At 51.7% G+C, this 26,009-nt stretch overlaps 14 protein-coding genes across 14 annotated transcripts; 9 read left to right on the forward strand and 5 right to left on the reverse strand.

Annotated features, from left to right (window-relative positions):
* Positions 1–208: 208 nt before the first annotated feature.
* On the forward strand, positions 209–1,063 carry SNOG_11768 (hypothetical protein; the record flags this gene model as incomplete). Its single annotated transcript, XM_001801954.1, has 1 exon — positions 209–1,063. One exon carries the CDS (start codon positions 209–211, stop codon positions 1,061–1,063), a length of 855 nt encoding a protein of 284 aa, XP_001802006.1.
* A 226-nt stretch (positions 1,064–1,289) lies between these two features.
* SNOG_11769 (hypothetical protein) lies at positions 1,290–2,925 on the reverse strand. The gene is made up of 4 exons (XM_001801955.1): positions 2,875–2,925; positions 2,539–2,588; positions 2,391–2,493; positions 1,290–2,338 (listed from the first exon to the last, which is right to left on the reverse strand). Exons 2-4 carry the CDS (start codon positions 2,571–2,573, stop codon positions 1,415–1,417), a joined length of 1,062 nt encoding a protein of 353 aa, XP_001802007.1. The 5' UTR covers positions 2,574–2,588; positions 2,875–2,925; the 3' UTR covers positions 1,290–1,414.
* On the forward strand, positions 2,603–3,002 carry SNOG_11770 (hypothetical protein; the record flags this gene model as incomplete). The annotated part of the gene is made up of 2 exons (XM_001801956.1): positions 2,603–2,679; positions 2,936–3,002. The coding sequence occupies 2 exons, from the start codon at positions 2,603–2,605 to the stop codon at positions 3,000–3,002; spliced, it is 144 nt and encodes a 47-aa protein (XP_001802008.1).
* A 1,179-nt stretch (positions 3,003–4,181) lies between these two features.
* On the forward strand, positions 4,182–4,475 carry SNOG_11771 (hypothetical protein; the record flags this gene model as incomplete). Its single annotated transcript, XM_001801957.1, has 1 exon — positions 4,182–4,475. The coding sequence occupies one exon, from the start codon at positions 4,182–4,184 to the stop codon at positions 4,473–4,475; it is 294 nt and encodes a 97-aa protein (XP_001802009.1).
* Positions 4,476–4,482: 7 nt separating this feature from the next.
* On the forward strand, positions 4,483–5,104 carry SNOG_11772 (hypothetical protein; the record flags this gene model as incomplete). The annotated part of the gene is made up of 2 exons (XM_001801958.1): positions 4,483–4,529; positions 4,663–5,104. 2 exons carry the CDS (start codon positions 4,483–4,485, stop codon positions 5,102–5,104), a joined length of 489 nt encoding a protein of 162 aa, XP_001802010.1.
* Positions 5,105–6,533: 1,429 nt separating this feature from the next.
* SNOG_11773 (hypothetical protein) lies at positions 6,534–8,108 on the forward strand (the record flags this gene model as incomplete). The annotated part of the gene is made up of 2 exons (XM_001801959.1): positions 6,534–6,693; positions 6,745–8,108. The coding sequence occupies 2 exons, from the start codon at positions 6,534–6,536 to the stop codon at positions 8,106–8,108; spliced, it is 1,524 nt and encodes a 507-aa protein (XP_001802011.1).
* Positions 8,109–8,599: 491 nt separating this feature from the next.
* On the forward strand, positions 8,600–9,397 carry SNOG_11774 (hypothetical protein; the record flags this gene model as incomplete). Its single annotated transcript, XM_001801960.1, has 2 exons — positions 8,600–8,661; positions 8,707–9,397. The coding sequence occupies 2 exons, from the start codon at positions 8,600–8,602 to the stop codon at positions 9,395–9,397; spliced, it is 753 nt and encodes a 250-aa protein (XP_001802012.1).
* Positions 9,398–10,048: 651 nt separating this feature from the next.
* Positions 10,049–10,652, reverse strand: SNOG_11775 (hypothetical protein; the record flags this gene model as incomplete). The annotated part of the gene is made up of 3 exons (XM_001801961.1): positions 10,049–10,094; positions 10,208–10,601; positions 10,637–10,652. 3 exons carry the CDS (start codon positions 10,650–10,652, stop codon positions 10,049–10,051), a joined length of 456 nt encoding a protein of 151 aa, XP_001802013.1.
* Positions 10,653–12,567: 1,915 nt separating this feature from the next.
* On the forward strand, positions 12,568–14,443 carry SNOG_11776 (hypothetical protein; the record flags this gene model as incomplete). The annotated part of the gene is made up of 4 exons (XM_001801962.1): positions 12,568–13,239; positions 13,290–13,464; positions 13,803–14,191; positions 14,231–14,443. 4 exons carry the CDS (start codon positions 12,568–12,570, stop codon positions 14,441–14,443), a joined length of 1,449 nt encoding a protein of 482 aa, XP_001802014.1.
* A 270-nt stretch (positions 14,444–14,713) lies between these two features.
* On the reverse strand, positions 14,714–15,181 carry SNOG_11777 (hypothetical protein; the record flags this gene model as incomplete). Its single annotated transcript, XM_001801963.1, has 2 exons — positions 14,714–14,951; positions 15,162–15,181. The coding sequence occupies 2 exons, from the start codon at positions 15,179–15,181 to the stop codon at positions 14,714–14,716; spliced, it is 258 nt and encodes an 85-aa protein (XP_001802015.1).
* Positions 15,182–15,327: 146 nt separating this feature from the next.
* On the reverse strand, positions 15,328–16,491 carry SNOG_11778 (hypothetical protein; the record flags this gene model as incomplete). Its single annotated transcript, XM_001801964.1, has 1 exon — positions 15,328–16,491. One exon carries the CDS (start codon positions 16,489–16,491, stop codon positions 15,328–15,330), a length of 1,164 nt encoding a protein of 387 aa, XP_001802016.1.
* Positions 16,492–16,945: 454 nt separating this feature from the next.
* Positions 16,946–18,207, forward strand: SNOG_11779 (hypothetical protein; the record flags this gene model as incomplete). Its single annotated transcript, XM_001801965.1, has 1 exon — positions 16,946–18,207. One exon carries the CDS (start codon positions 16,946–16,948, stop codon positions 18,041–18,043), a length of 1,098 nt encoding a protein of 365 aa, XP_001802017.1. The 3' UTR covers positions 18,044–18,207.
* A 529-nt stretch (positions 18,208–18,736) lies between these two features.
* Positions 18,737–22,672, forward strand: SNOG_11780 (hypothetical protein; the record flags this gene model as incomplete). Its single annotated transcript, XM_001801966.1, has 3 exons — positions 18,737–19,841; positions 19,889–19,997; positions 20,047–22,672. 3 exons carry the CDS (start codon positions 18,737–18,739, stop codon positions 22,589–22,591), a joined length of 3,759 nt encoding a protein of 1,252 aa, XP_001802018.1. The 3' UTR covers positions 22,592–22,672.
* A 2,024-nt stretch (positions 22,673–24,696) lies between these two features.
* On the reverse strand, positions 24,697–25,988 carry SNOG_11781 (hypothetical protein; the record flags this gene model as incomplete). Its single annotated transcript, XM_001801967.1, has 2 exons — positions 24,697–25,098; positions 25,161–25,988. The coding sequence occupies 2 exons, from the start codon at positions 25,986–25,988 to the stop codon at positions 24,697–24,699; spliced, it is 1,230 nt and encodes a 409-aa protein (XP_001802019.1).
* Positions 25,989–26,009: the final 21 nt, after the last annotated feature.

Here is a 26,009-nt window from a genome sequence, read left to right on the forward strand (position 1 = left end):
GTAGATTCCTAGAACGATCACACATGCAGCCTCACCAATCAATCACACGCCATTCTCCTGGACTTCTCGCCTGATTCTTGCTAACACGTCATCTGTGACGCAATCTCACGTTATGACTCACTGTCAACTCCTCTTGTATTTAATCAGCATGTGCGAACCCCTATGGAATGCAGTCAATGAGAAAATCTAAAGCTCTCCGCGGAGCAACATGCCTACCCAAACACCTAAAGACATACCTACTGACCGTCAGCGCGCGACGCACAGTACTTTCCAAGACTGGCACCAATTACCCACAGAACTCAAGCTGCAAGTGCTCGCTCATCACCTCACATTCGAGGGTATTATCGATGTAGAAGGACACTTCAAAATCATGGAGGAAGAGCTCGACATCATAATCGACACAAATAACCGAGACTTCGTTGCACTGTCGCTTGAGATGTATTATCAATGCAATGCCTTTAGCCTCAAAATTGCGTACCGACGAGTGGGAAAAACCATTATGTCTCTCAAAGTCAAGTCTCCTTCACGTACATGGGCAGCGCGAATCCAGACCTTGCACATCCATGTTGACGACTGCGATCTTCTCGCGATACCAGGACCTCCTCCCGACCCGCGCCAGAGCACTTGGCCGCGTCAAAATACCTGGCCGCTTTTCCCGAAAGCATCAAAAGAGTCAGAGGAAACTGATCGTGATTTGGAGGACGAATTTCTGGAGTATTATGTGAGCCGGAGCCTAGCATGGCAATCAAGCTTTCTTAATCTGAAAGAGTTGAAGCTCACATTCATCTCCCCGGATGGTCTCTGGCACCCCGACGATACAACAGTGTGTCCAGAGTGCGAGGTGAGCGCTGGTGACTGGAATCAAATGGAGATGCGTCTTGCCGAATCCACGAACAAATTTCGGGCACGAAAGGTGCAAATCACTTTTGACATGAATGAGCTGAGATTGGCTTGCTCTTGTACCGCGCAGCTTGAGAGCATGATGATTCAGATGATGACGAAAATGGAACACCAGACGGCGGCAAAATTCGTGCCGGCTCCGCACATGCGCGAAGTGATCTAATAGTCTTTAGAAGCGTACTATGAAGTTTATAAAGAAGCCTAGATATATTCAATACTATGAGATATCTCAATTGCTCTTGCAGAAGTTTTTAAATACATTTAGGCTAGCTCTTAACCCTTCTCGTTGGGCAGAAGCGGACATGAATTTTGCCGGGGCCTAGTGGGCCTACGCGCAAGTCTGTGTAAGCGGCTTGCTATGCTGTTAGTGTAGAAAACTGATACTAGATCCAGTTACAGAATGGCTGTATTGGTTTCCTTTTAGGACATTTCGACTCTGATGGAGCAAACGAATGAATCTCCAACCAAAGCTATTTAACCGTGCATCGAAAAATATTGCGCCCTTCCCGAGTCTCTAGTATGGCCTAGAAGCAGCTGCTCCAACTACAGCCTTTCCAGCAATACTTTCAAGGCGCTTGAAGCCACCGTGATCCTTGACATCCTGCTGTAGAGCCACCATTTTCTTCTGATCGCCAGTCGGGTCGTCAGCCTCTCGCTCGAGGCCCCACTCAAGATACTCGTTCGTGTAATTGGGTGTAAAGCCCTCGTTTAAGACACCAAGTCTCTTTCCGTAGCGTGTAACCTTCTCCCAGTCGCGCTGCACATTCTGCAAATCTGGACTGAAGTATGCGAAGCTACGCTCGAAGATCTTCCGGTTCGTTGGCGTATTCAGGACAGATTTAACGGTGATGAACTCCTCCCAAGCCTTATCAGGAGATGCGAGTACAAAGTCCGTAGCCCGCTTACAAGCGCGCAAGAAAGCGCGCACTTTCTCCGGATTGGCCTTGACAAAGGCGTCGTTACCGATGTACAAGATGCTGCAGAAGCAGCAGCAACCCAACTGAGCGAGCTCATCGATGCGAAGCATCTTGACCTCGTTGCGGGAGCGGTTCTGACTAACGAGCCATTCTTCGAGTTCGACCATCTGAACATTCTCGAGACCAATGCCGGCGTCGATCTCGCCAGTGATGATGGAGCGAGTGACGTTCATGCCGACACGGACGGCCTGATAGTCGTCAGGCGACATGCCATAGTGCGCAGTGAGTTCATCAAGCTGGATCTTGCCAAACTCCCCGACGTATCCAATCTTCTTGCCCTTCAGCGTGGTGAAGTCGGTCGTGATGCCAGAAGAGGTGAGGTACACAACGCCAGTGAAGGGTTCGTTGAGAAGCGAACCAATTGAAGTGACGGGAAAACCTCGAGCGGCGGCGGCGAGCGTGTGAATCATCGCTTTGAATCCGAGATCGACTTTGCCCGATCCAATTATCTCAGTGACGTCCTACGTGGCTGTCAGCACATGTTCCCAAGAACAACATAGCAATGCGGCGTACACTCGGGTCGTTTGGCTCTAAGATGGCAACTTTGACCCCTTCATCCTTGAAGTAACCTTTACTCTGTGCAAGGTACAGTGGGGCATGATACGGCGTAGCGTGCCTGTGTCAATCAGTATATTCTCTTTCCCTCCTGTGCATCACGCACCAGTTGGTCAAAACCGTGATCTTATCCGTCGACATGATTCAGAGTTGAAGCTACACCTATCAGCATGCCAACAAACCGGGGAAGGGGCATCAAGAAGCAGCTTTGTCCTTTCGCTGGAATTATCCAGATCAAGTTTGAACGGTATGATCTCAGAACAAGCACTGCACAACCCCATAAGGATTGCTCGGTGCTTGAACACCCGCCATGCTAGCTTCAGACTTTGAGAAGGTACCTGTCCATGTCATATGACACTTTTATACTTGATCGTGAACGAGCTCAGTGAAGGTGGAGTCATAATGACACCATTGTGCTGCGATGATGGTCGTCGCATCGTACCGTGGTGATGCTGGTATTGGCGAGAAACTTGGACAAAAAGATATGAGCTGGTGGTATTGAGGGAGAAGGACGAGCAACGGAACAACTATGAGCTGAGATTCCAGTTATATGCTTCTGGCATTGCGTGATAATGCCAACACTCGCATGCAACTGTTAATGGCGGCAGCGGGGCAATGGGGGGTCCAATGCATCAATGCTGCAACTCTTCTGCCGGACCCGCCGCCGTCCAGTAAAGAGGCATGGCAGCTCCTGTGCTCGTCCTTAGGCTATTGGTGCACTGCATTTGATGCTCAGTTAGGATAAGTGTGACGCGTGGTGAAATATGAGGGAATAAAGGCCCGGCTATGAGTGCGCTTATGTCCGGATAGAGTCGGGATATCCTTGTTCACTCTCGTCCTCAAAAGAGGATGTAATTTGTTATGAAGGAAAGAAAGGCCACGAAAGCTGAGGTAACGATTCCGTCGCTGCCATTGTGGCGGATAAGGAAAACAGGTCGAGACCATTGTACGCATGCAAATTGATGCCCTAACAGCTGTGGTAGGTGGCTCAAAAACATATGAGAAGATGCTGCGGAAACAAATTGTAAACGTATTTGATAGATACGAACGGGACCTCGGTGATGATGTCTTCGAGCTGTGTGATCTGCGAAGCATGCGTCATATCAGATCGAATTTATGTAGTGCATCAGTAAGTTGGTAGCAATCAGACAAGATTTGAACACGGCCTTGATCGTCGAGAACAGAAAAATGGTATCACGTACGCGTATCGGTGCAATGCCAAATATCTTGATAGCGACATGTTTCCCGAACTCGAGACGTCACAACTACATACTTTGGGAGCACCAGCTGCCGCAAGCATTTGTGTCCGCTCTGCTCAAACTTGCGACCTCCTCTGGAATATCCAGCAACTTATACGACAGCCTGTATAGCTTCAAATACTTATAAGACTGCGACATATCCTTAAAGAGACATTAAGAATTGACAGCCTTAGCCATCGCTACAAAATACTGCTCGCTGTAGTGCGTGAGAACAGGCACGGATTGTCGCGCCATCTAGTGGGAGCATCGGAACGATGACGTCATTGCCTTTTTGGAAACGTTCTAAGACGAACAAGCCGCCGCGACGAACACGACGCGAAGAAATTTGATACCCCAAATCGGCCCATGAAATTAGCCTGAACTTTTCTTTCCGTCTCGATTTATCCTCACCGCAGGCAATATGACATTGAAGGTACTTTTAACGGGCGGAGCGCGCGGTATAGGACGAGGTCTGTTCCGGCACTTCCTGCAATGTGGGCATCATGTTATAATGCTAGACTCAAATGCAGAAGAGCTGGAGCACGTTAAGAAGCAAGCTGAGAAATGGTCGGGCTCGAGTAAAGCAAGCTGGGCTGCGATTCATTGTGATCTCAGTAAACGAGACGACATCAAAACGGCCGTGAACACCGTCAAGGAGAACTTCGATGGCAAGCTGGATCTCCTTATCAATAATGCCTTTCCTACGACACTTTCGATGTCCGAAGATCGACGAATGGAAGCTGAGGGCGATGCCATCGAACAAGAATGGGATGTGAAGATTGCCATTGGTCTTACAGCACCTTAGGTAATTGATGGCTGTGAACAACACATTCGTCGCCTCCCTGCTGACTTTTGCACAGTAAGTAAGACTCCTGTTCCCAATAAGCGAATCGGCTAGACAAAAAAGTGGTTCAAAAGTACTTCTGTCGATGTACCTTTCCCGAGATTCTCGTTAACATGACACCCGCTAACTATGGCTTCCACTTGACCAGCATACTGAGCCGGCTTTGCATTCCACTTCTCGCAAGCGGAAATTCGACAACGCAATCTCCGGGAACAATTATCAACATTTCGTCTACTCGCGCATACCAGTCCGAGTCCGATCACGAAGCATACTCTGCTGCAAAAGCTGGACTTCTTGGGCTCACTCAGTCAATGTCAATTTCGCTCGGCCATCGACACAACATTAGAGTCAATGCGATTATCCCTGGGTGGATACATGTCGCGAACGAGTGCAAAAAGGCCGACGAAGAAGCGGTGGAGTGGCAAGAAGGTTTAAGCAAAGAGGATATCAAATGGCATCCCGCGGGCCGGGTTGGCAAAGCGGACGATATCGCTAGGGCTGTAGACTATCTTATTGGCAGTGATTTCGTGACTGGACAAGAGGTTGTTGTGGATGGAGGTGTCGGAAGAAAGATGGTTTACCCAGAATGATGATCTGCCAGTTGCCGATGAATAAGAATCTTACATTCTTCTCAAGCTTCACAAATCCCGGATAGCATGGACCTGGGTGTTTTGCAATCGGGCCACCACCACGTGCTAGGCATCACCGAAAAGCTTGGTACCAACGTCTCTGGTGTTGCGATTGTAATTATTTCTGTATAAAAAAAAGTGACATTCATGAAGTCACTGCACATACTGAGATCCATTCAGCTTGCATGGCTAGGTACTGAAAGGCGCATTTTAGCATTGATGCGAGCAGACGATGCAATATGACATCAATACGTAAACACAAATTTATCCGCTTGGAATGTACTTTAGCCGAGACCTATCCATTTCCACCGGTAGCCAGCTCCGTTGACTTCTGGGCGGCGGCAGCAATTTTGCATGGGGCACAGAACCTGGCAGCGATCATGCAAGGGCAGTTTCGATGTCCACTTCGACGTTTCAACTTGACGCCCACGCAACAACACCAATGCCGGTTCCAACTCTGTATCGGCTCGAAAAAGATCGAAAATACCCAAATAACCAGGGAGTGAATTACATGGATCCGTTGCGCTCCTTCAAATCATTTTAGCAACTGGGCTGTCTTGAGTTCATGTTAATGCTGCGAGTCTTGCGGGTGGTGGGCGGTGGACAGACACCAGCCATGACACGTCAAGATTACGGCGGGTACCTGCATCATCTTCCAAACAAACCGCAATATTGGCTGCATGTGCCGCATTGCTTTCGCTTGAGAAACTTCTAAGGATTGTGTTTCCCGCATACAGACTCCACGTTTGACCGGTGGACAACTCGGCGCTCCTCTTGACATCCTGTCACTCTCCATTATGGCAGGGTTACTTGTCGATAGCAGTCTTCTTTTCAAGTGCATCAAATGTACGTACTGAGTGGATCCTCGTCGGCTTCTAGAAAAACGGGCTGGCAGTAGCAATGTGCAGTTGGTGGTAGGTGGCCAAGAAACCCTGCAATCTGCGTACTCGCGCCCGGCACGAAGCGAAGCACGACCATGCCCATCTGAGGTCGATGTCCAGGCACGTAGATTACTCCACCAACCAACGCCTCACGTTTGACAGATGTCAGTTGTTTCCTGGAGCCTGCAGGATCGTTCGTGGTTCGTAGAACGGGGTTCTCGGCGTTTAAGCTTCCTTGGTTCATATATTTGCATGTCGACAGAAAACCACCATACCCTTTCCGGTGCATTCAGGACCTAGCCGGTGGTAGACGAAACAATAGAACATGGTGAGCCTAACCATTATTCGGGTTGACGGCCGCAGCAACGATCCCGGGCTCTGAGTATAAGATGTGTTTGCCCACCACTCCTTGAAAGACAACGCAGCTGCGCTGGACATTCATTCTCTACATACTTTGTCATTCGTTTTTTATATTCAGTCACTCTTTTCAGACCACACACATCATCATCATGAAGACAGCAGCAGCTCTTTCCGCGATCATCGCGCTGGCAAACGCCCACGCCACTTGGCAACAACTCTGGAAGAACGGAGAGGACCTTGAGAGCACTTGCGCCAGGCTTCCATCAACCAACAGCCCTATTGAGGACTACACTAGCACGGCATTGCAATGTTAGTTTTTGCAAAGTATTGCACATGGAACATTACTGACTTCTATGCAAGGCAATGTGAAGCCCGCTGCGGCCGCCGGCAAGTGTTCTTTCGAGGCAGGTGACACTGTTACCATCGAGATGCACCAGCAGACCAACAGCCGTGACTGCAAAACCGAGGGCATTGGCGGTGCTCACTGGGGTCCCGTCATGGCCTACATGGGCAAGGTCGAGGATGCTGCGAGTGCCGATGGCTCTGGCGAATTCTTCAAGGTCTACGAGAACGGTTGGGCTAAGGCACCTGGCTCGTCCCAGGGTGATGCCGACTTCTGGGGCACCAAGGACTTGAACTATAACTGCGGAAAGCTCGACTTCAAGATCCCCTCTGACATCGCTCCGGGTGACTACCTGCTGAGGGCTGAGGCCGTTGCTCTCCACGCTGCTAGCTCCGCTGGAGGCGCTCAGCACTATGTCACTTGCTACCAGTTGACTGTTACTGGAAGCGGTACTCTCACACCCAAAGGTGTGAAGTTCCCAGAAGCATACTCCAAGACTGGCCCTGGCCTTGGATTCTCCATCCACGCACCTCTCGACGCCTACCCCATGCCTGGCCCTGAGCTCATCGCCTCCGGAACCAAGTCCACTCCTCAGCTCCTCACTTTCGGCACCATCACTGGCGCCCCTGCTGCTGGAAACGGCTCTCCTAAGCCTGCATCTTCCTCCAAGGTTGCTGCGCCTGCCAGCTCCACCGCTGCCATTGCTCCCGCCACCTCCTCCGCTGCTATTGCTCCCGCATCCTCTAGCGTCATCGCTGGTGCCGTCACCACTCCAGTTGCAAACAGCACCGTTGCGCCCACACCAAGCGCTGCCCCAGTCGTTCCATCCAGCGTCCCTGCTCTGACTCCCCCAGTTATGTCCAGCAACTTCAGCATGACCCTCGCTCCTGCTCCTAGCACTCTCGCTACCTCCACTCGCCCGCAGCCTACCCAGGGTGGCAACAACGGTGCTATCAAAGAATGGGCTCAGTGTGGTGGTCAGGGCTTCCAGGGCGCCAGTGCGTGCGCCTCTGGTCTCGTTTGCAAGGACTGGAACCCGTACTACAGCCAGTGCATCAAGTCTGAGGGCGGTGCCAACGCTCCAAGCGCCCCTCAGGCACCATCTTCTCCTCAGGTGCCATCTTCTCCTCAGGCACCTTCTACACCTCAGGCACCTTCTACACCTCAGGCCCCATCTACACCTCAGGTGCCATCTTCTCCCCAGGCCCCTTCCGCTCCGGCTGCGTCTGCGCCAGCTGCGGAGCCCGTCGTTGTCGCGCCTTCTGAGAACGAACCCGCGGAGAAGACCTACACTCTCGAGACTTTCATTGCTTTCCTCGAGAAGAACGCTGGTAGCGAGAGCGCTGCTAAGATCCGTCGCATGATCGAGGCTCTTCAGTAGGCGGACTGCACACTTAGTGCGATCATTCTCTTCATCCGAGATGTTACGAGTGCGTCTTGGTGACCGTTGTATATACTCTTCTCCCAGAGGGAGACTTTCTATTCTTGTAGCGATTTTTGAATGTCATGCTTGATCAATGGGGACTGAGAAGTTCCTCTTACCAAAATTGTCCCTTTGCAGTGAAAGCCTTCTGACTCGCAAGATGTCCGCGGTGCACCACATCCATTTTCTATTGCTCCAGAGCTATCTTATGATCGGTACTGAATTCTTCGCACACTATGACAGTAGCCGGTAAACCGCGTTCTTTTCGATGGGGTCTGAAAGCAACTTGGGACGACGCGACCGCAGTGCGCTTGTGCCGGACAACAAACGCACAACACTCTGTGCCTATGGAAAAAGCGTTTGCTTCCCGAGTATGCAAAATCCTTACACCTGCCTCCCGTCAAAATATTCAACTCCACTCGATCTCACTACTGACACATGACGACAGCATGGCAGCAGCCACAGAACTTCTGCGCCCCAACTGGGTCATCTTGAACCAGTCCAACGTCCAGTAAGTCTTTCAAAATCATTCAATAATGTGCGCTAATGCTCTCAGCGTCGCAAAGGATCGAGGATCGTTCCAAACCTACACACCTTGGGCTTCGAGACTTGGATCCATTTCTGCTGGTGGCGATGGCACCCCCGTCTTCGGCGTCGGCACCGTCGATCTACAAACTTGCGTTGACGGCATCACCACGACTATCACGCTGCATGACGTCCTCCACGTGCCAGACTACGACTGCAATGTCATCGGACAAGGCATCTTCGACGACGACATAGTCGACACCAGCAAGGGTGAGAAGGGCGGTATCTTAAGCGAATCACGCGAACAAATCACATGCACAAAGGAAGACGACCATCTCGTCACAGTCGACGTCCTTCCGCCAGGCAGCCATGTATTCGAACCGTCAGCTTTCGCACCGGGTGATCCGGACATGATGCCTTGCTCGTGGAACAAGGCTGAGGTGCAGAAGTGGGAGGCGTTCAAGATGAAATATCCGATGGCGTTGGGGTTCGACGGAACGCGCTTGTACATCCCAGCTGAGCGTTTTTTCATGAAGGACAACTACGGAGGCGAGAGTGAATTCTTTCGTCAGCAGGGATTGGACATCAAGGAGACCGAGGATAGGACATTAGGCAGGGCGATTCTGAGAGGTGTCATGCACGCGGGCCGGAGTGATCAATCTCTCGTGTTCCGGTGGACACAAAACGGGGTCTTCGATTTAGCTTCTGTCCATAGGTACTAAGCAGCAAGACACGGGTATATCATGGAGTCAGGAAGCCACGAACGCCTTAATCTCCTTCTTTGCTAGAGCTTGGAGGCATGCTGGGTTTATTCATGGGTGGGATGAAGGCTGAATGTACGTACTCTGGTGCATCCCAGAGATGTCGAATACGTCCACACCTTCCTGTCAACAGGCCGAGGAGCTGCGTATAGCTTCTTCAATCAACGCTTTTACATTTCTTCTGTCAGTCCTCGATCATTGTGAGACCACAGAGATACAAACATGTCTTCTGTGAGTAACCTGTCGGCTCATGTCTTTCAGGTTCTTGTCGTGATGCTCTTGACACAAATTTCGATGACTTGAGAAGCAGCCGCAGTAGACATGGATGCACATATCGTACTACACCATGCGCTTCGATGTCTAAAATCTTGGATGACGGTGATGGTCAGCCGTAACGTCCAGGAGTTCTGCTCCTGGCAGGGAGGAAAGACATAAGTCCAATACAACAATAGAAGGATCCAAGATAACCCACTCGGGATGATTTACATCATGCTACAATATCGTTTAAGAAGTATCTGAAGGCAATGTAGTTGTCACACGTAGCGGGTACTAATGCTATGGGATAGTACCTTGTTGCGAGCCTTGCAGGTTCTACTGCGCCTAGGCTATCTTCTAGCTCCGTAACCCATTATTCGTTTCGAAAAGTATCTCGGGTTGCCTTTATCGCGTTGAGATGTAATTTGACTAGTGAATCGATCATCTCCACGGTGACATTCGACAGTGCAATCTTTTATCTCAAGATGAACTGATCTTACAAATCGCCATACGTACGAATCTGCTTCTCTTTGGTTGCGCGATTTGTCATCCATAGGCGGGATTGTTATTTGAAGTAAGTGCTCAAGGTCATCCATGGCGCTTGAGGGGTGTGAATCAGGTTTCGACAGGAGCCTCAGATGGGGGATCCGACTTGTAAATTCAGTCATGTAGCCGCGCATTCGCATCCAGAACCCAGGCAGGTACGAGGGAATGTCATAAGGATAGTCGACAGGATAGCCAATGCCGTGCACGTTCATCTTCTCCGACTGAGACTGGATGATGTTGAAGAATTGGAGGAGATCGATACCGCGTGCAGGGAGCGGCCATTGCTCGAGATCATCCAGTATCGTTCCAATATCGCGCTTCATTTCCCGCAGCTCAACCAATTCAATGACTTCAGCAAGATTATCTAGAGACGTGGAGTATCGCAGTGCACCCATGTACAGCGGACGGAATTCATGTCTCAAAAGCCGGCAAGCTTGCGTCAAACCCATATACGGTCTTGCCGTAGCCCAGCGGTGTACTGGGCCACTCTTTAAAGTTTTTCGGATCGACCTCCGTGCCATCCAGACACGATTCTCTAAGGTCTGCGCAATGATGAAACCATAAATGCGGTTGCGCAGCTCTAGAATGAAGACGTGAGATAAGTCTAGGGTCGCTCTAGAAGGGAACCACTGTACCACCGGGTAAATTTAGAAGCACGCAGCCTCCTTGAGCTGATTGAATGTAGTTTTGACCGGATTCATTCGCGCCGCTATGATTGGGTTTCGGGACTATCCCAGGAGCACTGGTCAGGCTTAGGTCAGACGCATTAATAGACCAACACTTGCTTCATCTTATCATAATATACCATGCTGACGTTTCTCGAATTGTGTTGCATTTGTTCTGGTCGGACATGAATGAAGTAAACGCAGTGACATTGTATTCCAAGGTCGTAGGCAGCACTCCTTCGCTTTCGCTTGGAGCCTCGCTCGCCAAGCCGACAGAACCCGAAGAACCCGACGTCCACGGGTGTCTTGTAAACATCATCATTACAATCTCAACACGCACAAGTCTTCGACTCATCGCGACCCAGCTTGTTGTTGTTTTCCGTGCGCTGCGATTGCACGCATCTTCGACAGGCGTTCCTTGAGAGGGCCACAGCATGCACAGCACGCCGGTACGACGAAGTTCGCTGGCATGTTGGGCGCCCAACGGCCGAACCGACCTAGGCAAAAGAACGACCGATCTCTGTATACGCCTCGGAAACCGGCGCGGTTCCACGGACGGTCGCCAGCGTAGAGTAAGCACTACGCAGCCAATGAAGGCATCGCTGAAAAATTGAATCTCCGTCAACGGGATGGATTGATGAGGTCGGAGGGAGATGAAAGTCGGTCCTTTGGACGTAGCGTGGCGACGCGGAAGGTTACCACGACAAGGTTTTGGCCTGAGATTGGCGAAGTCCAGCGATCATTTGGATGAGTGCAAAGAGATGGATTTTTCGAGCTCAAAGAAATCACAACACTGGAGATGTCAGTCAAAGGAGCTCTGTCGACCTTCCCAAAGTGTCGGGAAACAGAACTACAGCGCACCTCCCTCAGCATTTGTATTGCCCAAGGAGATGGATCACCCGGAGGGAATCTTACGTCCGGGTCTCCGCGTTCGCGATCCGTGATCGCTGTCAGCGCGATCTTATATGTGGGTCATGAGAGCCCTCGGTGCGTAAGAAAGGCCATGATCGACCGTTAGAACATTGGTTGCAGTCAGCGCCATGCCCAAACTGCAAGATGGAAAGACTACAGCATATTGGAGCTGTCGTGCAAACGTGGTGTAAAGAGGGTAAACCAGCGGCTGAGCGTATGAACAGTGTGCAAGGGTAACACGGGATACCGGCGAATTGAGCAAGTAAGTTTCACCTCCCCTAATCAAGCGAGGTTATTCTGCGCAGCGTCGCAAACCTACTTCTGCCTGATACAAAGTAAAGTCCACAAGAGTCTGATAACGATACATGCTTAACAAAAGCGTTGAGGGTTGAACTTGTTAGGCCGGTGCCTAAAAATAATTGGCCGACACCGTATCCACTAACTTAGTGTCGTCTGACAAACATCACCGTTTACGTTCACCGTGTTGCATCTTATCGGGGCAAATCTAACAGCCTTGACAGCGAACAGACGACCGGGATGTGGGTCAACGAAAGATGCACTGTCCCTGTCAGATCTCGCTCTCGAGAAATGGACTTCATACCACTTGCGAGATATAACATGATGATCTTGTAATGACTATTCTTTTCATTCATCTCCTTACACTTACTTCCTTTCTCATCGTTCGAACGCATAATCGCTACTATCTCTTCAAGAATATCATTTCACTAGTAGACCTCTCTACCTGCCATCAAGATGCTTTCCCGCTTCCCTATCCTCCTTGCTTTGATCGCGCCAACATCAGCCTTCAGTCTCTGGCCGCGTCAAACCAGCAGCTGCCCTGCCGTATGGACAGATGTTGCCAAAGAACTCCAGAGCACCTTTTCGACATGCGGCAGAGCGGCACATGGAGCTATTCGCGCTCCATTCCATGATTGCATAAACAACGGCTGCGACGGAAGTCTTATTTTGACCGACGAATGTAGTCGCTCTGAGAACGGTGGCTTGAGCTTCATCTGCGAAACACTCTTGGACCTGACCAACAAGTACAAAGTGAGCGCAGCCGACATGATACAGTTTGCCGCTGCATACGCGATTTCTGCATGCCCACTGGGACCAAACGTCAAGGCACTGGTGGGAAGAACCGATAGCTCTGTCGCCGCTCCCTTGAACTCGATGCCCAGTAGCAAAGACTCTGTTGACAGTATCTTGGCTGCATTCAGCGCACGGGGCTTCTCTTCTGATGATGTTGTTGCCCTGCTAGGCACTCATTCCGTTGCAATCCAAGTTGTGACGGACCCCAACAACGTTGGCCAGCCGCTCGATTCTACGCCGGCTGTATGCGACACCAAATACTACGTCGAGACACAGTCTGGAACCGCACCATCCAGCCTGGATAGCGACTTACGGATGGCCAATGACACTCAGGTAAAATCAACACAGTCTCTCCCAAATTTTGCTGATGCTAACGTTTGTAGACTGCTAAGACTTGGACGGACTTTGGCAACAGCCAAGATCTTTGGGCTGCCAAATTTGTTGATGCATGGAACCGCTTTGCTGTCATTGGCAACGATGTCGACAGCCTACAAGATTGCTCGAGTCTGATCCCGACTGACTCTGCGAAGAAGAGGTGGGCAATGAGCATGCCGATGGGTGCGCGCGGTTATGCTAGATATCACTCATGATCGTCTTTTTCGCGATTTTCATTGCAAAATTTTCTTTTCGGGATGAGTTGTGTTCGGGTGTCAATCTTTTCTCGTGTCAGTCAGTTTTTCTATGCACATATAATGTCTTACTCTTACTTAGTCTTGGTAGTCTTCGGTGCGGTGAGCACCCTGAGCTGGTCTCTCCTATCATTCAACACGAGAGCCCATCATTTATGCTAGTAAGGCCTTTAGCGTAAAAATAGATATCATCGTAATCAGCCCTTCACCTACCGCTATGTCTACCTTGGAACGCCATACCATTGATCGCCAGATCAACTGTGCCAGTCAGCTCAATGGACACGGCAACGGCCAAGCTAGCAGTCGACCTCCAGCTCGAGGACATCAACGACCTGCTCGACGGTCTTTACAATGAGGAAGAGATCCCCCACGGCGACTCACGCTCCAGCTTCCTCGTCCTCCGTTACAACCTTCAACGACAGCTGCAGGTCCTGGAGGGTCAGATACTGACGCTTAAGATCCTGAGAGAAGAGCACGACAACCGCATTGCATTCTCCAGACTATTGGAAGAAGAACGACAGGCTGTTACCGACCATCAACTCGCCGTGGAGCTGGCAGGAGTGACTATCGAGGACCCCCACGATGAGCGTTCAGACGACTACGAGACAAGCCTCTGCAATGCGTCTGGCCTGGACAAAGACGAGCAATGGGATATGGCACGAAAGCTATAAACCGCTGCCTTCGCACGCGACGAGTTTGCCGTCACGGATGGTGAAGTGAAGGCGGCCACCAGGTCCGAGATCCTTGGAACGAAGACGCTCGTCAAGTGCTGCGCTTGCATAGACGTAGTCGCCACCAAGAACACTCTTACAATCAAGTGCAAGCCAGATGCTCATTCATACTGCCGCAAGTGTCTCGTCGACTTATTCCAGAGCGCCATCGACAACCCCACCCTCTTCCCTCCTTGATGCTGCAAGCTCCCCGTTCCACTCGCTACGTGCCGCGCCGTCCTACCCAAGGACCTGATCAAGAAGTTTGACCTGAAGACCGAGGAGCTAGCGACGCCAAATCCGACCTACTGCTCCAACCAACGCTGAATGCTCCGAGTTCATACATCAAGGCCGAGATCGCAACTGTAATTCAGATGCCGCTGCAGCCACGAGTTCTGCTATCTATGCGGCCTCAAGTGGAAGAGCTGCACTTGCCCGCAGGCCGATGAGGACTACCTTACTCGCCCGCTAGCTCCCATCGTTATCGCAGCCACGCCTGTTACTGCTCACGAAAACGATTGGCGACCTGTGAATGGCGTTGAATGCGAGGAGTGTGGTGTTGACTACCTTCCTTTTGTAATGCGCTGTGGTGTGTGCAATGTAGCCAACTGCCGGCGCTGCATCCACAACCGGCAGTGGACCAACAGAGACGCCTAGAAGCTCTTCGGATGTGGTTTGAAGAATTCTTGGGGTGTTGGGCGGAAATCTGCGACGCATCGAATACTTGTTCATTGGCAGCTGATAGTCTACCCTGGAGTGTTTCGCCGTGGTCTGTAGCTTCAAAGATCGCTATGGATACATCTGGAAACCTCTCGGCACCTAGATCAGGCTAGTCTAAGGCAGATGCAAATAAGCTTCACTGGATCGCCTTCGCCTCTTCTTGAATCATTCCTCAGTTCCAAAATGCGATACATACCCTTCATGATGTTTCCACATGGTTAAGATGATCATCATCAGTATGCAGACTAGACATTCCAAGGAAAGACGGAGAACACGAACAATAACGCTGTGTATATTTGCGTGTAGGGTATAGAACATTACTTTTTCTCGCTCACCGTCTGCTACAAGAGCTCTAATTATTACTATTGCAGGAGTACCTGCTGTTCCTCCTTGGTGATGCCGAACAAATAGAGCACGTCCTGCATGCTCTTCGAGTTCAGTCGCGCCGGCGCTTGCATCTGGACGTTTGGCTTCGCGTGGAATGCGACGCCGAGGCCAGCGACGCCCATCATGGGAAGGTCGTTTGCGCCGTCACCGATTGCGATGACTTGGTCTAGTAATATACCTTCTTTCTCCGCGATTTCGAGAACATGTTGGCGCTTCTTTTGCGCGTGGACGATTTCGCCAGTCAGCTCGCCGGTCAGCGTCTTGCCGTCTTCGGAGACGACGAGGTGGTTTGCGAAGGCGTAGTCGAGGCCGAGTTGTTGGCCCATCCAGGAGGTTAGTGGTGTGAAGCCGCCGCTCAGGACTGCGGTCTTGAAGCCCAGTTTCTTCAGGCCGGTGATGAGTTCCTTGACGCCCTCGTTGAGTGTTATTCGTGGCCTCAGTGTCTCGAATACTGTGCTCGGTACGCCCTTTAGTAGCTTGCATCTTGCCCTCAGACTCGCTTCGAAGTCCAGTTCACCGTTCATTGCCGCTGCGGTGATTGCCGAAACCTCCTTCTCGACGCCAATCAGCGATGCGATCTCGTCAATGACCTCTTGCTGTATCAGAGTGCTGTCCATGTCGAACACGGCAAGTCTCTTGTACCGCCTGTATATGTTGTCTGCCTGGAAAACGCACTCGACATTCCACTCGCGCTCAAAGCGTGACACAGCCTCATCCCGCCGCAGTGTCTCGAGCGCAATGGGTGACGCGCTGGGTAGTGGGAAGGTGACTTCAACCACGCGACAGAGCTTGGCAGCCTCCAGCTTCCGACTCGTTATCGTGCTCTGCTCGAGGCCGGGAAGTATATTTGTGAGCGTGACGAAGAAATCTGTCAGACAGCTCTGGCTGAGATAGCTTCCGTAGAGGTTGTCGAGCGCGCTGGGGCCGGGCGTGGGTGGCTCAAGAGGGTAGTCGGCGAGGTTTTCGGTGGGTGCGGCGCCATCCTTGAGCGCTTCGAGTGACGCCGAGGGGAGCTGGTCATTGGGACTTCGCGGTGATAGGTCGGCGTGCTGGAAGAAGTGTGGAGAGTCAGACTTGTAGAAGAGCGTCGCGACGAGGTGCGTGGGGGAGACATCGAGCGCGGGAGGTCTGGTGGCCATTGTGAGTCGGCCTGGCTCTATGGCTTAGTCTAGTGAAGCGGCGAATAGAGGCAATGCTGGACGAGGGCAATGTTTGCTATATGGCGGGGTTGTTTGGTGGGATGAAAATGTTGACCAGGGTCCTTCAAGCAGGAAGGCGCTAGCGGCCCCACGTACCTGAGTCCTGTCATGCCGGCCAGTGATGCTTGCAACCTCTCCGCACGTCTGGTCGAATCCACGTCTCGGTTTAGTCAATCTTCACAAGACAGAGACTACGACATGGCTGCTCACCTGCTGGACCTGCTCCCCCGCGCCGTCATGTCGGAAAGCTCTCCTTCCGCCAGCGTGCCTCGGCACGTCCAAATCCAGCTACGGTTCAGCACCTGCATGTAGTCTCGCCCACCTCACAACTGCGTTGCACCGCAAACATATACCACAACTGGATTACAGTCTCTCAAACCCGACCCGAACCAGCATGGACACATACAAAAACCAGAGCATGGTCAAGACCATTCGCCAGTCCCCGCCGATCGACATCCGCAAACCCTACGATGCGAACTGGGTCAACGGCAAGGTGATTCTCATCACAGGTGGAGCGAGTGGCTTCGGCGCAGCTTTTGTGCGACACTGGGCAAAACACGGCGCAACCGTCATCGTCGGAGACATCAACGTACAGAAGGGCGATGCACTGTGCCGTGATATCAACAAGGAGCTGACGGGCAAGAACAAAGTCCACTTCGTCCAGTGCAACGTGACAGACTGGCAGTCACAGGTCAACCTATTCAAGGAGGCCGTCAAGCTGAGCCCTCATGGCGGGCTGGACACTGTTGTTGCCAATGCTGGAATTGCGGGCGACGACTCCATGCAATGGGGAAAGAACCTGGACGGTGCCAATCCCCCGCCGCCAGACTTCAAGATCATGGACGTCAACGGCACTGGCGTCATGTATACGACGCATCTCGCCTACTTCTGGCTGCCGAAGAACCCTGGATCGAAGGACTGCAGCATAGACAGCGACCCTGCAACCCGAACACGTGACCGTCATCTCCTGTTCATTGGCTCTATTGCATCTCTTGCACCCATCGCTATTCAACCACAGTATGCCGCATCGAAGCATGCTGTCTTGGGACTTTTCAGAAGCCTGCGCTGCTCGAGCGGTCTGCAAGGCGTGCGCGTCAACTTGCTCTGTCCATACTTCATTGACACACCAATCGTTCCAATGCCCGCACGACTGGTCCTAGCAGGCGGAGCCATGGGCAAGGTCGAGGACGTTGTCGATGCTGGAACACGTATGCTGGCAGACTCGCGAATACTGGGTCGATCACTCGTCATTGGCCCCAAGATGCATGTTCGCCAAAAGGACACCGGCGAATGGGATCTCGTGACGCCTGGCACGCCCGACAGCATTGAAGCAGCTTGTTTCGAGCCCTACGCGGACGACTGGGAGGATGTTGACGCCTTTGACCGTAATTTGGTCAAGTTGCTGAACCTCGTCCAAATCGGCCGAGGTTGGACGGGCTGGGCGACAGACGTTGTGAAGGCGGTGTTTTACGGCCTCGGCTTTGGACGGTGAAGGAATTTTCGGTGAATAAACTGTCCTCGGATCGCTCGGACAGTGATGAGGTCAGAGTGCAGCTTATTTAGTTATTCACACCATCTTGCGGGCGTGATCACATGTTTTGTATGTCACTAGATATCATTCAGGGTCCTCTAGAATACACGAAGAATTCCTGGCTACTTTTACAGACCAGCATCCCAGCGTTGCGCAATTCAGTGGGCAAGGCTGGCGCACGGCACAGAATGCCATGGCACAATCCCATGCTGCCCAACCGGGGTGTCAGCAATCAGGAACAGGAGATTCATGACATCATCGCACGTGCGCCGCATCCATGCGGGTAGCCCGGCCACTAATGCGGAGTTTAACCGCCTTGCGCCTGGGCTGAGGAGCTCGAAAATGCGCCAACATGTGCCTGGACGCTTGCTGTGACGCCACAATAATATCGGCGCGATCGACGCTATGCAAAAGAGGCGTCTTGCACGCGTTTGCCAATATCTGCCAACACACTTAGGGTAGCTCGAACTTTCCAAGTTGAAGTCCCCTGACTTCACCATTACGGTTCGCTGGCACCTGCCGCCGAAACTTGATCGCGTTTGCCCAGGCCGCTACTAATCTTGCATTTCGTCATATTCACATCAAACAACAGAACCCCGGCGAGCGCTCAAACTCTACGGGCTCCACAGATCTGCCATTCTTTCCCCACACACGATGGCTCAGAGTAGCCAGCTACATCACAATGTCACGCCGACAGGGACCATCATCAACGAACCCATTTTCCCGAATATCGGCACCACCCCAGCCCTTGCGACAGGGAACGAGCTTAGCCTGAGCGCTGCCAAAGGGCCGTCTCCAGCGAGCATGTCGCAACAAGCAATCGCTACGCAGCCTGAGAAGCAAACAGACTCACCAAGCCCAGCACCACAGCAAGATGAGCCCGCATCATCGCGTCCCACGCAACAAAGATGGGCGACGGAGCGACCGAAGCCGTCAACTAAGCACTCACTCCTCGGCAGACTACAATCTGGCCCTCGCAGACAGAACTCGTCACAGTTGTTGTATAAGCCAGCAACAGCTGTCACCTTCGATCCCTACTCGTCCGAATCCGACTCCTCCGAAGATGAGCGCACGCCCAACAAGAGCCTCAGTCACAACAACGCAATAGCCGGGGAGGAATCTAAGAAACGCCGCACTAGCACTGCTGGGCCGTTCTCTCGCCTCAAGTTCACCAATGAGGCGCTCACGACTCGAGGCAGAATATCAAAGTCGGATGGGCGCCTGAAGCTTAGTCTGCTGGAGAAGGATGGCGACCAGGGTTATTTGGCGAAGGCGCTGGGCGCGGTGCTGAGCAAACACACCAAGAATGAGGACGACTTGACTGGATATGACAAGAGAGATATTGAGGCCCAGAAGATCGCACCCGAGGACGATGAGATGGAACACGACCTTTCGCGGAGGGTAAAGCTCAACATCGTCATAATCATCATCGGGTCCCGGGGAGACATACAGCCCTTCATTCGGATAGGCAAGATACTGCAGAACGACTACGGGCATAGGGTACGGATGGCAACACATCCCTCGTTCAAGGACTTTGTGGAGAAGGATTCCGGGCTCGAGTTCTTCTCCATTGGTGGCAACCCGGCTGAGCTCATGGCCTTCATGGTGAAGAACCCCGGCCTGATTCCAAACCTCGACACCATCAAGGAAGGTGAGATTGGTCGGAGAAGAGCTCAGATGTACGAGATGTTTCAAGGGATGTGGCGGGCATGCATCAACGCAACCGACGACGAGACCGACAAGGCAAATGCCAAAATGAGTGTGTTTGACCGTACTTCAAGCATGATTTCTGCTAACTCCTTGCAGTGGGCGACAAGGAACCCTTCGTGGCTGATGCAATAATCGCCAACCCTCCTAGCTTTGCTCCTCCTCACATCGCCGAGAAGCTCGGTATACCTCTGCATATGATGTTCACGTGCGTATTGATTCTTGCCCACGCTTTCAATCATTGCTGACTTTGACAGATTTCCCTATACCCCCACAGTCCACTTCCCGCATCCTCTAGCGAACATCAAAACCAGCAACGTCGAGGCCACGTACAGCAACTTCATGTCATACCCGCTCGTAGAAATGATGACTTGGCAAGGCTTGGGCGATCTCATTAATCGCTTCCGTTCCAAAATTCTGCGGTTGGAGGAGGTCAGCACTCTCTGGGCGCCAGGCCAACTCTACCGACTCAAAGTTCCATACACCTACATGTGGTCTCCCAGCCTCATTGCCAAGCCGAAAGATTGGGGCCCGGAAATCGACGTCACAGGATTCGTGTTCCTCGACCTCGCATCCAGCTTTACTCCGCCAGATGATCTGAAGGAATTTTTGGACAATGGCGACCCACCCGTGTATATCGGATTCGGCTCAATTGTTGTTGACGATCCGGATGAGTTCACCAAACTAATCTTTGAAGCCGTCAAGATCGCTGGCTGTCGCGCCTTGGTTTCGAAGGGCTGGGGTGGGTTTGGTTCAAATTCAGATTGCCCCGACAACATCTTCATGCTGGAAAACACTCCTCACGACTGGCTCTTTCCGCGATGCGCTGCAGTCGTCCACCACGGCGGTGCGGGTACAACCGCTATTGGATTAAAGACCGCTAGGCCTACGATGATCGTACCCTTCTTTGGTGATCAACCATTCTGGGGTGCCATGGTCAGCAAGGCAAAGGCTGGAGCACACGATTGCATACCATACAAGAAGCTCAACGCGGAACGTCTTGCCGAGGGCATCAAGCAATGTCTCACTGAGGAGGCCAGGGAGAATGTCAAGAAGATTGCGAAAAGCATTGAAGATGAAGGCGATGGTGCGCTTAATGCCGTACGCTCTTTTCATCGATCACTTCCACTACGTGGGGAGGGCAGCATGCGCTGTGACTTTCTCGACAACCGTGTAGCGACCTGGAAAATCAAGAACACTGATGTCAAGCTTTCCGCACTTGTAGCAGACCTCCTGGTTGAGAAGAAGAAACTTAAGTGGAATGAACTCCGCCTCTTGCGACATTACGAGTGGAACGATTTTGGTGGCCCTGGTGAACCGCTGACAGGTGTCTGGGGCAGCATCATGACAAGTCTCACAGATGCAGCCACGGGCGTTGGAGGTGTACCGGTTGAGATGGGCAAGAGCATACAGAAGCGCGAGAAGCTGAGGGAGAAGAAGCGCGCCATTCAGAAGAGGAAGCAACATCAGAAGTCCACGCTGTCTAGGGTGAATTCGAGCACAGTCGATGGCGCTGTGGCAGAGGGCTCGGAGAAGAAGCAGGAAAAGAACGGCCGTCCAACTGCAAAGCGAGGAGAGTCGTCGCTGTCAAAGCTGGAAGAGCCTGAGGAAGAACTCGGAGAAGAGCTTGCTCATGAAGCAGGCGCCGGGTTTAGGAAAACGGGCGGTGCAATCGCGCGCTTCCCTATGAACTTCACCCTAGCTTTGACGCAAGGCTTTCACAACGCACCTCGTCTCTATGGAGACGAGACTGTTCGCAGGCCTCCGAGAGTCACCGGCTTCCACTCTGGCCTGCGCGCCGGTCGTGACGAGCTTATTTATGGAGTCAAAGATGGTGTCACAGGTCTCGTCACTCAACCGATTCGCGGAGCAAAACAGAAAGGCGTCGTAGGCGCAGCTCGAGGCGTAGGCTTTGGCATCGGTGGTTTTGTCCTCAAAGACATTGCAGCTATCATCGGGCCTGGCGCATATCTGATGAAGGGTCTGGACGCAGAATACATGAAGCGATACCAACCCACCAACTATCTACGCCGCGCGCGCATCGCCCAGGGTCAGCGCGAACTCCAGTTGCTCGAGACCCAAGCCCGCGTCGCCCGCATCGACGAAGCCAAAGAAGGCTCAAACAAGCCCGTCGAGAAGCGCGACATCATCGAGCAGAAAGTCAGTACACGTTGGCAAGCCCTCCAACAAGGCATGAACGACGAAAAGAAGCACCATAAGCCTGGCCTCGTAGGCTCACTGCTCGGCCTGGGCGACAAAAAAGAAGGCCAGCGCGTGCCCCGCAAAAGCAAAGAATACGCCACCGACCGCCCAGTTCAAGGCTCTATCCCGCACGCAAAAACGGAGAAACAAGTAACTAAAGAGAAACAAAGCATGGATCGCGAGGGCGCGAAGATGAGACTTGATGGCGGCCATCGTGGACTCAATCGGAGTAGCACCGCGCCCATCACCACGCTCGAACACAAGGGCACAAACGACATGAAGCCGCTCGAGCGACCGATGGGTTCGGCGAAGCCGACGGATATTAAAGAACAGCAGGAGCCAGAGGATATGGTTGGGAACGTCCATCTCGCCGCCGGCGGTGAGAAGAATCAATCTGATGAGAATATCGATCAGTCGGCTGATAAGCAGGATCATCTTACGGTGGAAGAAGCGAAGGATGAGATGAGGCGGCCGAGTGCGGATACGGGTTCTGAGGAGACGAAGGTCGAGACCGATGGGGTCGATTGGGCGATTATGAGGAAGCAGGCAGAAGGGGTGGAGGGGAGGACGTTGGATTTGAACGCGAGTGCGAGGGCGTAGGGTGTAGATGTCTGTTTGTTTTTGTGCGTGCAGTGTAGTTTGAGATACCCCCTTTTGTAGAATTGGATGTGTTACATTATTACCGATGATCTCGAAGTGGACGGGTTGATCAGTTGTAGGGAAAGGTAGTGATCATCATCATTGCATCTAAAAGTATGTTTCGTAACGAAGCACCGCACGGCAGAGCAAATATCGGATCGTTGTCGGGATGTTTTTCGGAAAGACGAGGAGGAGGCATAGGTGGTCTCTTTTGTAGTGTTTTTTCAAAGGCACAGACGGACGGTCGTTCCATGACAACGATGTAGACTTTAGACACCGCAGAAGAGACCGACATTCCATCGTTTTGTAGTAGCGGTTTTAGTGCACTCGACCGCAAGAAAAGACGGACATACAATCGTCTTGTAGTGAGCTCTAGTTCACGAAAGAGATAAGCCAAAAGTTTTGCTCGAAGAATACAAGATCTTTACATCTCCCACTAGACGGATGCAAACACACCGAATGACTTCTTTAGGCTATATTATAGGACGGGTCATCGCAACGCCGTTCTGCATTGTCTTTCTACACTGTACTTGCCGCAAAATCAAAAGGCTTGCTTGTTCGAAAACATGGCAGCGGTTTAGATGGGGTTTTCGAGATGCCATATGTTCGCCTAATGGTCGATTTTGCGTTGGTCACATGCCAGGTTGTTGTTTTAACTTTAGAAGTTCAGAGAAGTAGAGCGGATATCTGCTCCTCTCTTGATCACTTTTCGGAAAGGGCAGAACTCATAATCTTACCGCAGACATGCATTGTTTGATGCGTTAGGAATGGCGAGCTGTAGTAGGGAGGGAAGAACAGAGGAGGACGAGAGAGCTTTATATGCGCAGCTTTGTGGACCTCCTTGGTTGGTAAAGGCTTGTTTATAAGCATTGAAGCACTTCTCCACACATCGAACTTGGTTCTGGTCATTTGCAGAAAGCCAGTACAATATCATGCTAGCGGACAAAAGGTATTTTTTTGCACATCTCCTCGCTCAAACACATCAAAAGTTCAGCGTTAGCTTTTGGTACTCGGTTTCGAAATCCCAGAAGTCATGGCAAGTGCGAACTCGTATTTTAGTCGGAGCAGGAGCAAAGAATCATAAAGTTCTCCTTGTCGTTATTCTTGGATACTTGGAGCAGAGAACTAGTCGTTTTTTTTAGGAATAACCCGCAAGATGGCATTTTTGATATTTGGTGGAAAGAAGCGAGCAAGACAAACCTTTTATACTTCAGAGGGCGCATCGACCGGAACTACATACATGGATGCTTGGCGCGATTTCGCACACAGAAAAAATACATGGACTCCCTTCAACACGTCCCACACGCGTACCCTCCAATCTTCCGTTGAGCAATAAATCTCCGATGCGACTCCCAGTCAAGATCGACCGAGTAAGCACGGCGCGAGCCGTAGTCGCCGCGGTGTAAGCAGCCGCCCCCGCGTCACTTACCGGCAGAGTTGTTTCAAACTGGGGTGAACGCACACCAGTATGCGTGATGTAGACATTGGCGCATGATGCGTTACTCTGACTTCGGATTACGAGGGCGTTGAGTCTGGCGTAGGCAACCACTTTACTTGGTGGCGGACATCATATTCACGCTGAAGCCTGTGGTGAAGGCACTGCACTCGAATGGTGGATGAAGCAAAGAATTTGGAACACTACCTACGACGAGTAAATTGGCGTGTTTGACAATTCGATGCGATGTATCGATTAATGAAGTCGGTCTATGTCGCTAGTTCAGCGGCTACGTAAACGACTCACGAGTGCGCCAACAACCAACAGTCCTGCAAGCAACCCGCTCTGCATAGGTGCAAACATGGCCGACCGAAGGATGACGAGCGTTCCAACCACAACAAAGGCGATAGGAAGGATGATTGTAGGGCGGTATGGTCGTTCGAGCTGGGGCTCCCTGCGGCGTAGTATGAGCAAGCCGACGACCGTGCTCACATAGAAGACCCATTCGGCCATTCCGACGAAGGTCAGCAGCGCTCGAAAGCTACCAGTAGAGATATAGATTAATGTTATGATGAGTGTGAGGAGATTAGCATAGCTGTATCTTATGTTAGCAACGGGATAAAGCGAGAGGCTAGTTGACATACAGTGGTGCATCAAAGACCGAGATCCTCTCTTCCTGCTCCTCTGATGGCCTGTTATTAGGCAAACCTCGTTTGCTGAACATCGCAGGAAGATAGTTCCTCTGCGATGCAGCTATTGTGAGCCTGCCGACAGAGAAGACGTTACTTGTGATCGACCCAGCACATGATACAGCCACCAAAAGTGTAATGGCAATGCCAGCAGGGCGACCAAGGAGTGCAGAGGCAGCTGAAACAGCTACAGCGTTGTTGGCACTGATCTGGTGCCATGGCAGAAGCACATAGTACGCAATGTTGACAAGTTCGAAGGAGCTTAGTACCACGATCATGGCGGCCTTGATGGCTTGCGGCAGTGCACGCCCAGGGTCACGAATCTCGCTCGCGACAATATTCGCCTGCATTGGTCACGTCAGTCGACATGAAGGAGTTGTTGACCGGCTCCACGAAGAATACTTACGTTGTCCCAACCGTCATAAGCCCAAAGCCCACCATAAATTGCTGCACAGTAATGGCCATACCGGTCCCACGCACCCATGGACGTCCAGTCGATAGTATGTCCGTTGGATGTAGTTGGCCTACTGTCGAACCAGTTCTTCGAGTACCAATCACTAGATCCTGACAGAGACGAATGAGGATTCACAAAGTGAGCAATAACAGCCACGAGTCCTCCCAGTACTATCAGACCGACGGTGCCTATCTTGAAGACAGTAAAGGATTCGCTGAGCCGTAGCGTGAACCTGGTGTTGATAGAGTTGAGCAAAACCATGAGTACAAAGCTGATTGCTGCAATAATTTTAAGCAGCGTCGCGCTTTCGGGGTTGCCGACTTGAACAGACCCTACCGAGCCGATCGATTCTGCAATGACAATGCTCTGTATTGCCATTGATGAGGGCTTGACTGCGACGATATAGATCCAGGCCATTAGAAAAGCAGCTGTGTCTCCGTATACATGGCGTAAATATTCCTGCATGCCTCCATTGAGAGGAAGTGCGGCACCGAGCTCTGCAAATGATGCAGCACCAGCCCATGACAAGAGACCACCCAGGATCCATACGAGTAAGGCTGCTCCAGGCGAAGGTACGTTGCTGTCCACCTGAGCAGGCGAGGCAAAAATTCCTGATCCTATTTGGAGGGTGACAAGCACAGCGAACGCATGGCGGGTAGTGAGTTGCTTCGTCAGCTGTTGGCTCTGTTGTGATCCGCCAGATGCCCGTCGTTGCAGAAGCGGCTCCGTCTCATTCACACCACTAGGCTTGGGCGAAGCTGCATCTTCAATATTATCCATTTCCCCCAAACACCTCAATTG

This window comes from Parastagonospora nodorum, assembly GCF_000146915.1.
Source record: "Parastagonospora nodorum SN15 chromosome Unknown scaffold_20, whole genome shotgun sequence".
Lineage (NCBI taxonomy): Eukaryota > Fungi > Ascomycota > Dothideomycetes > Pleosporales > Phaeosphaeriaceae > Parastagonospora > Parastagonospora nodorum.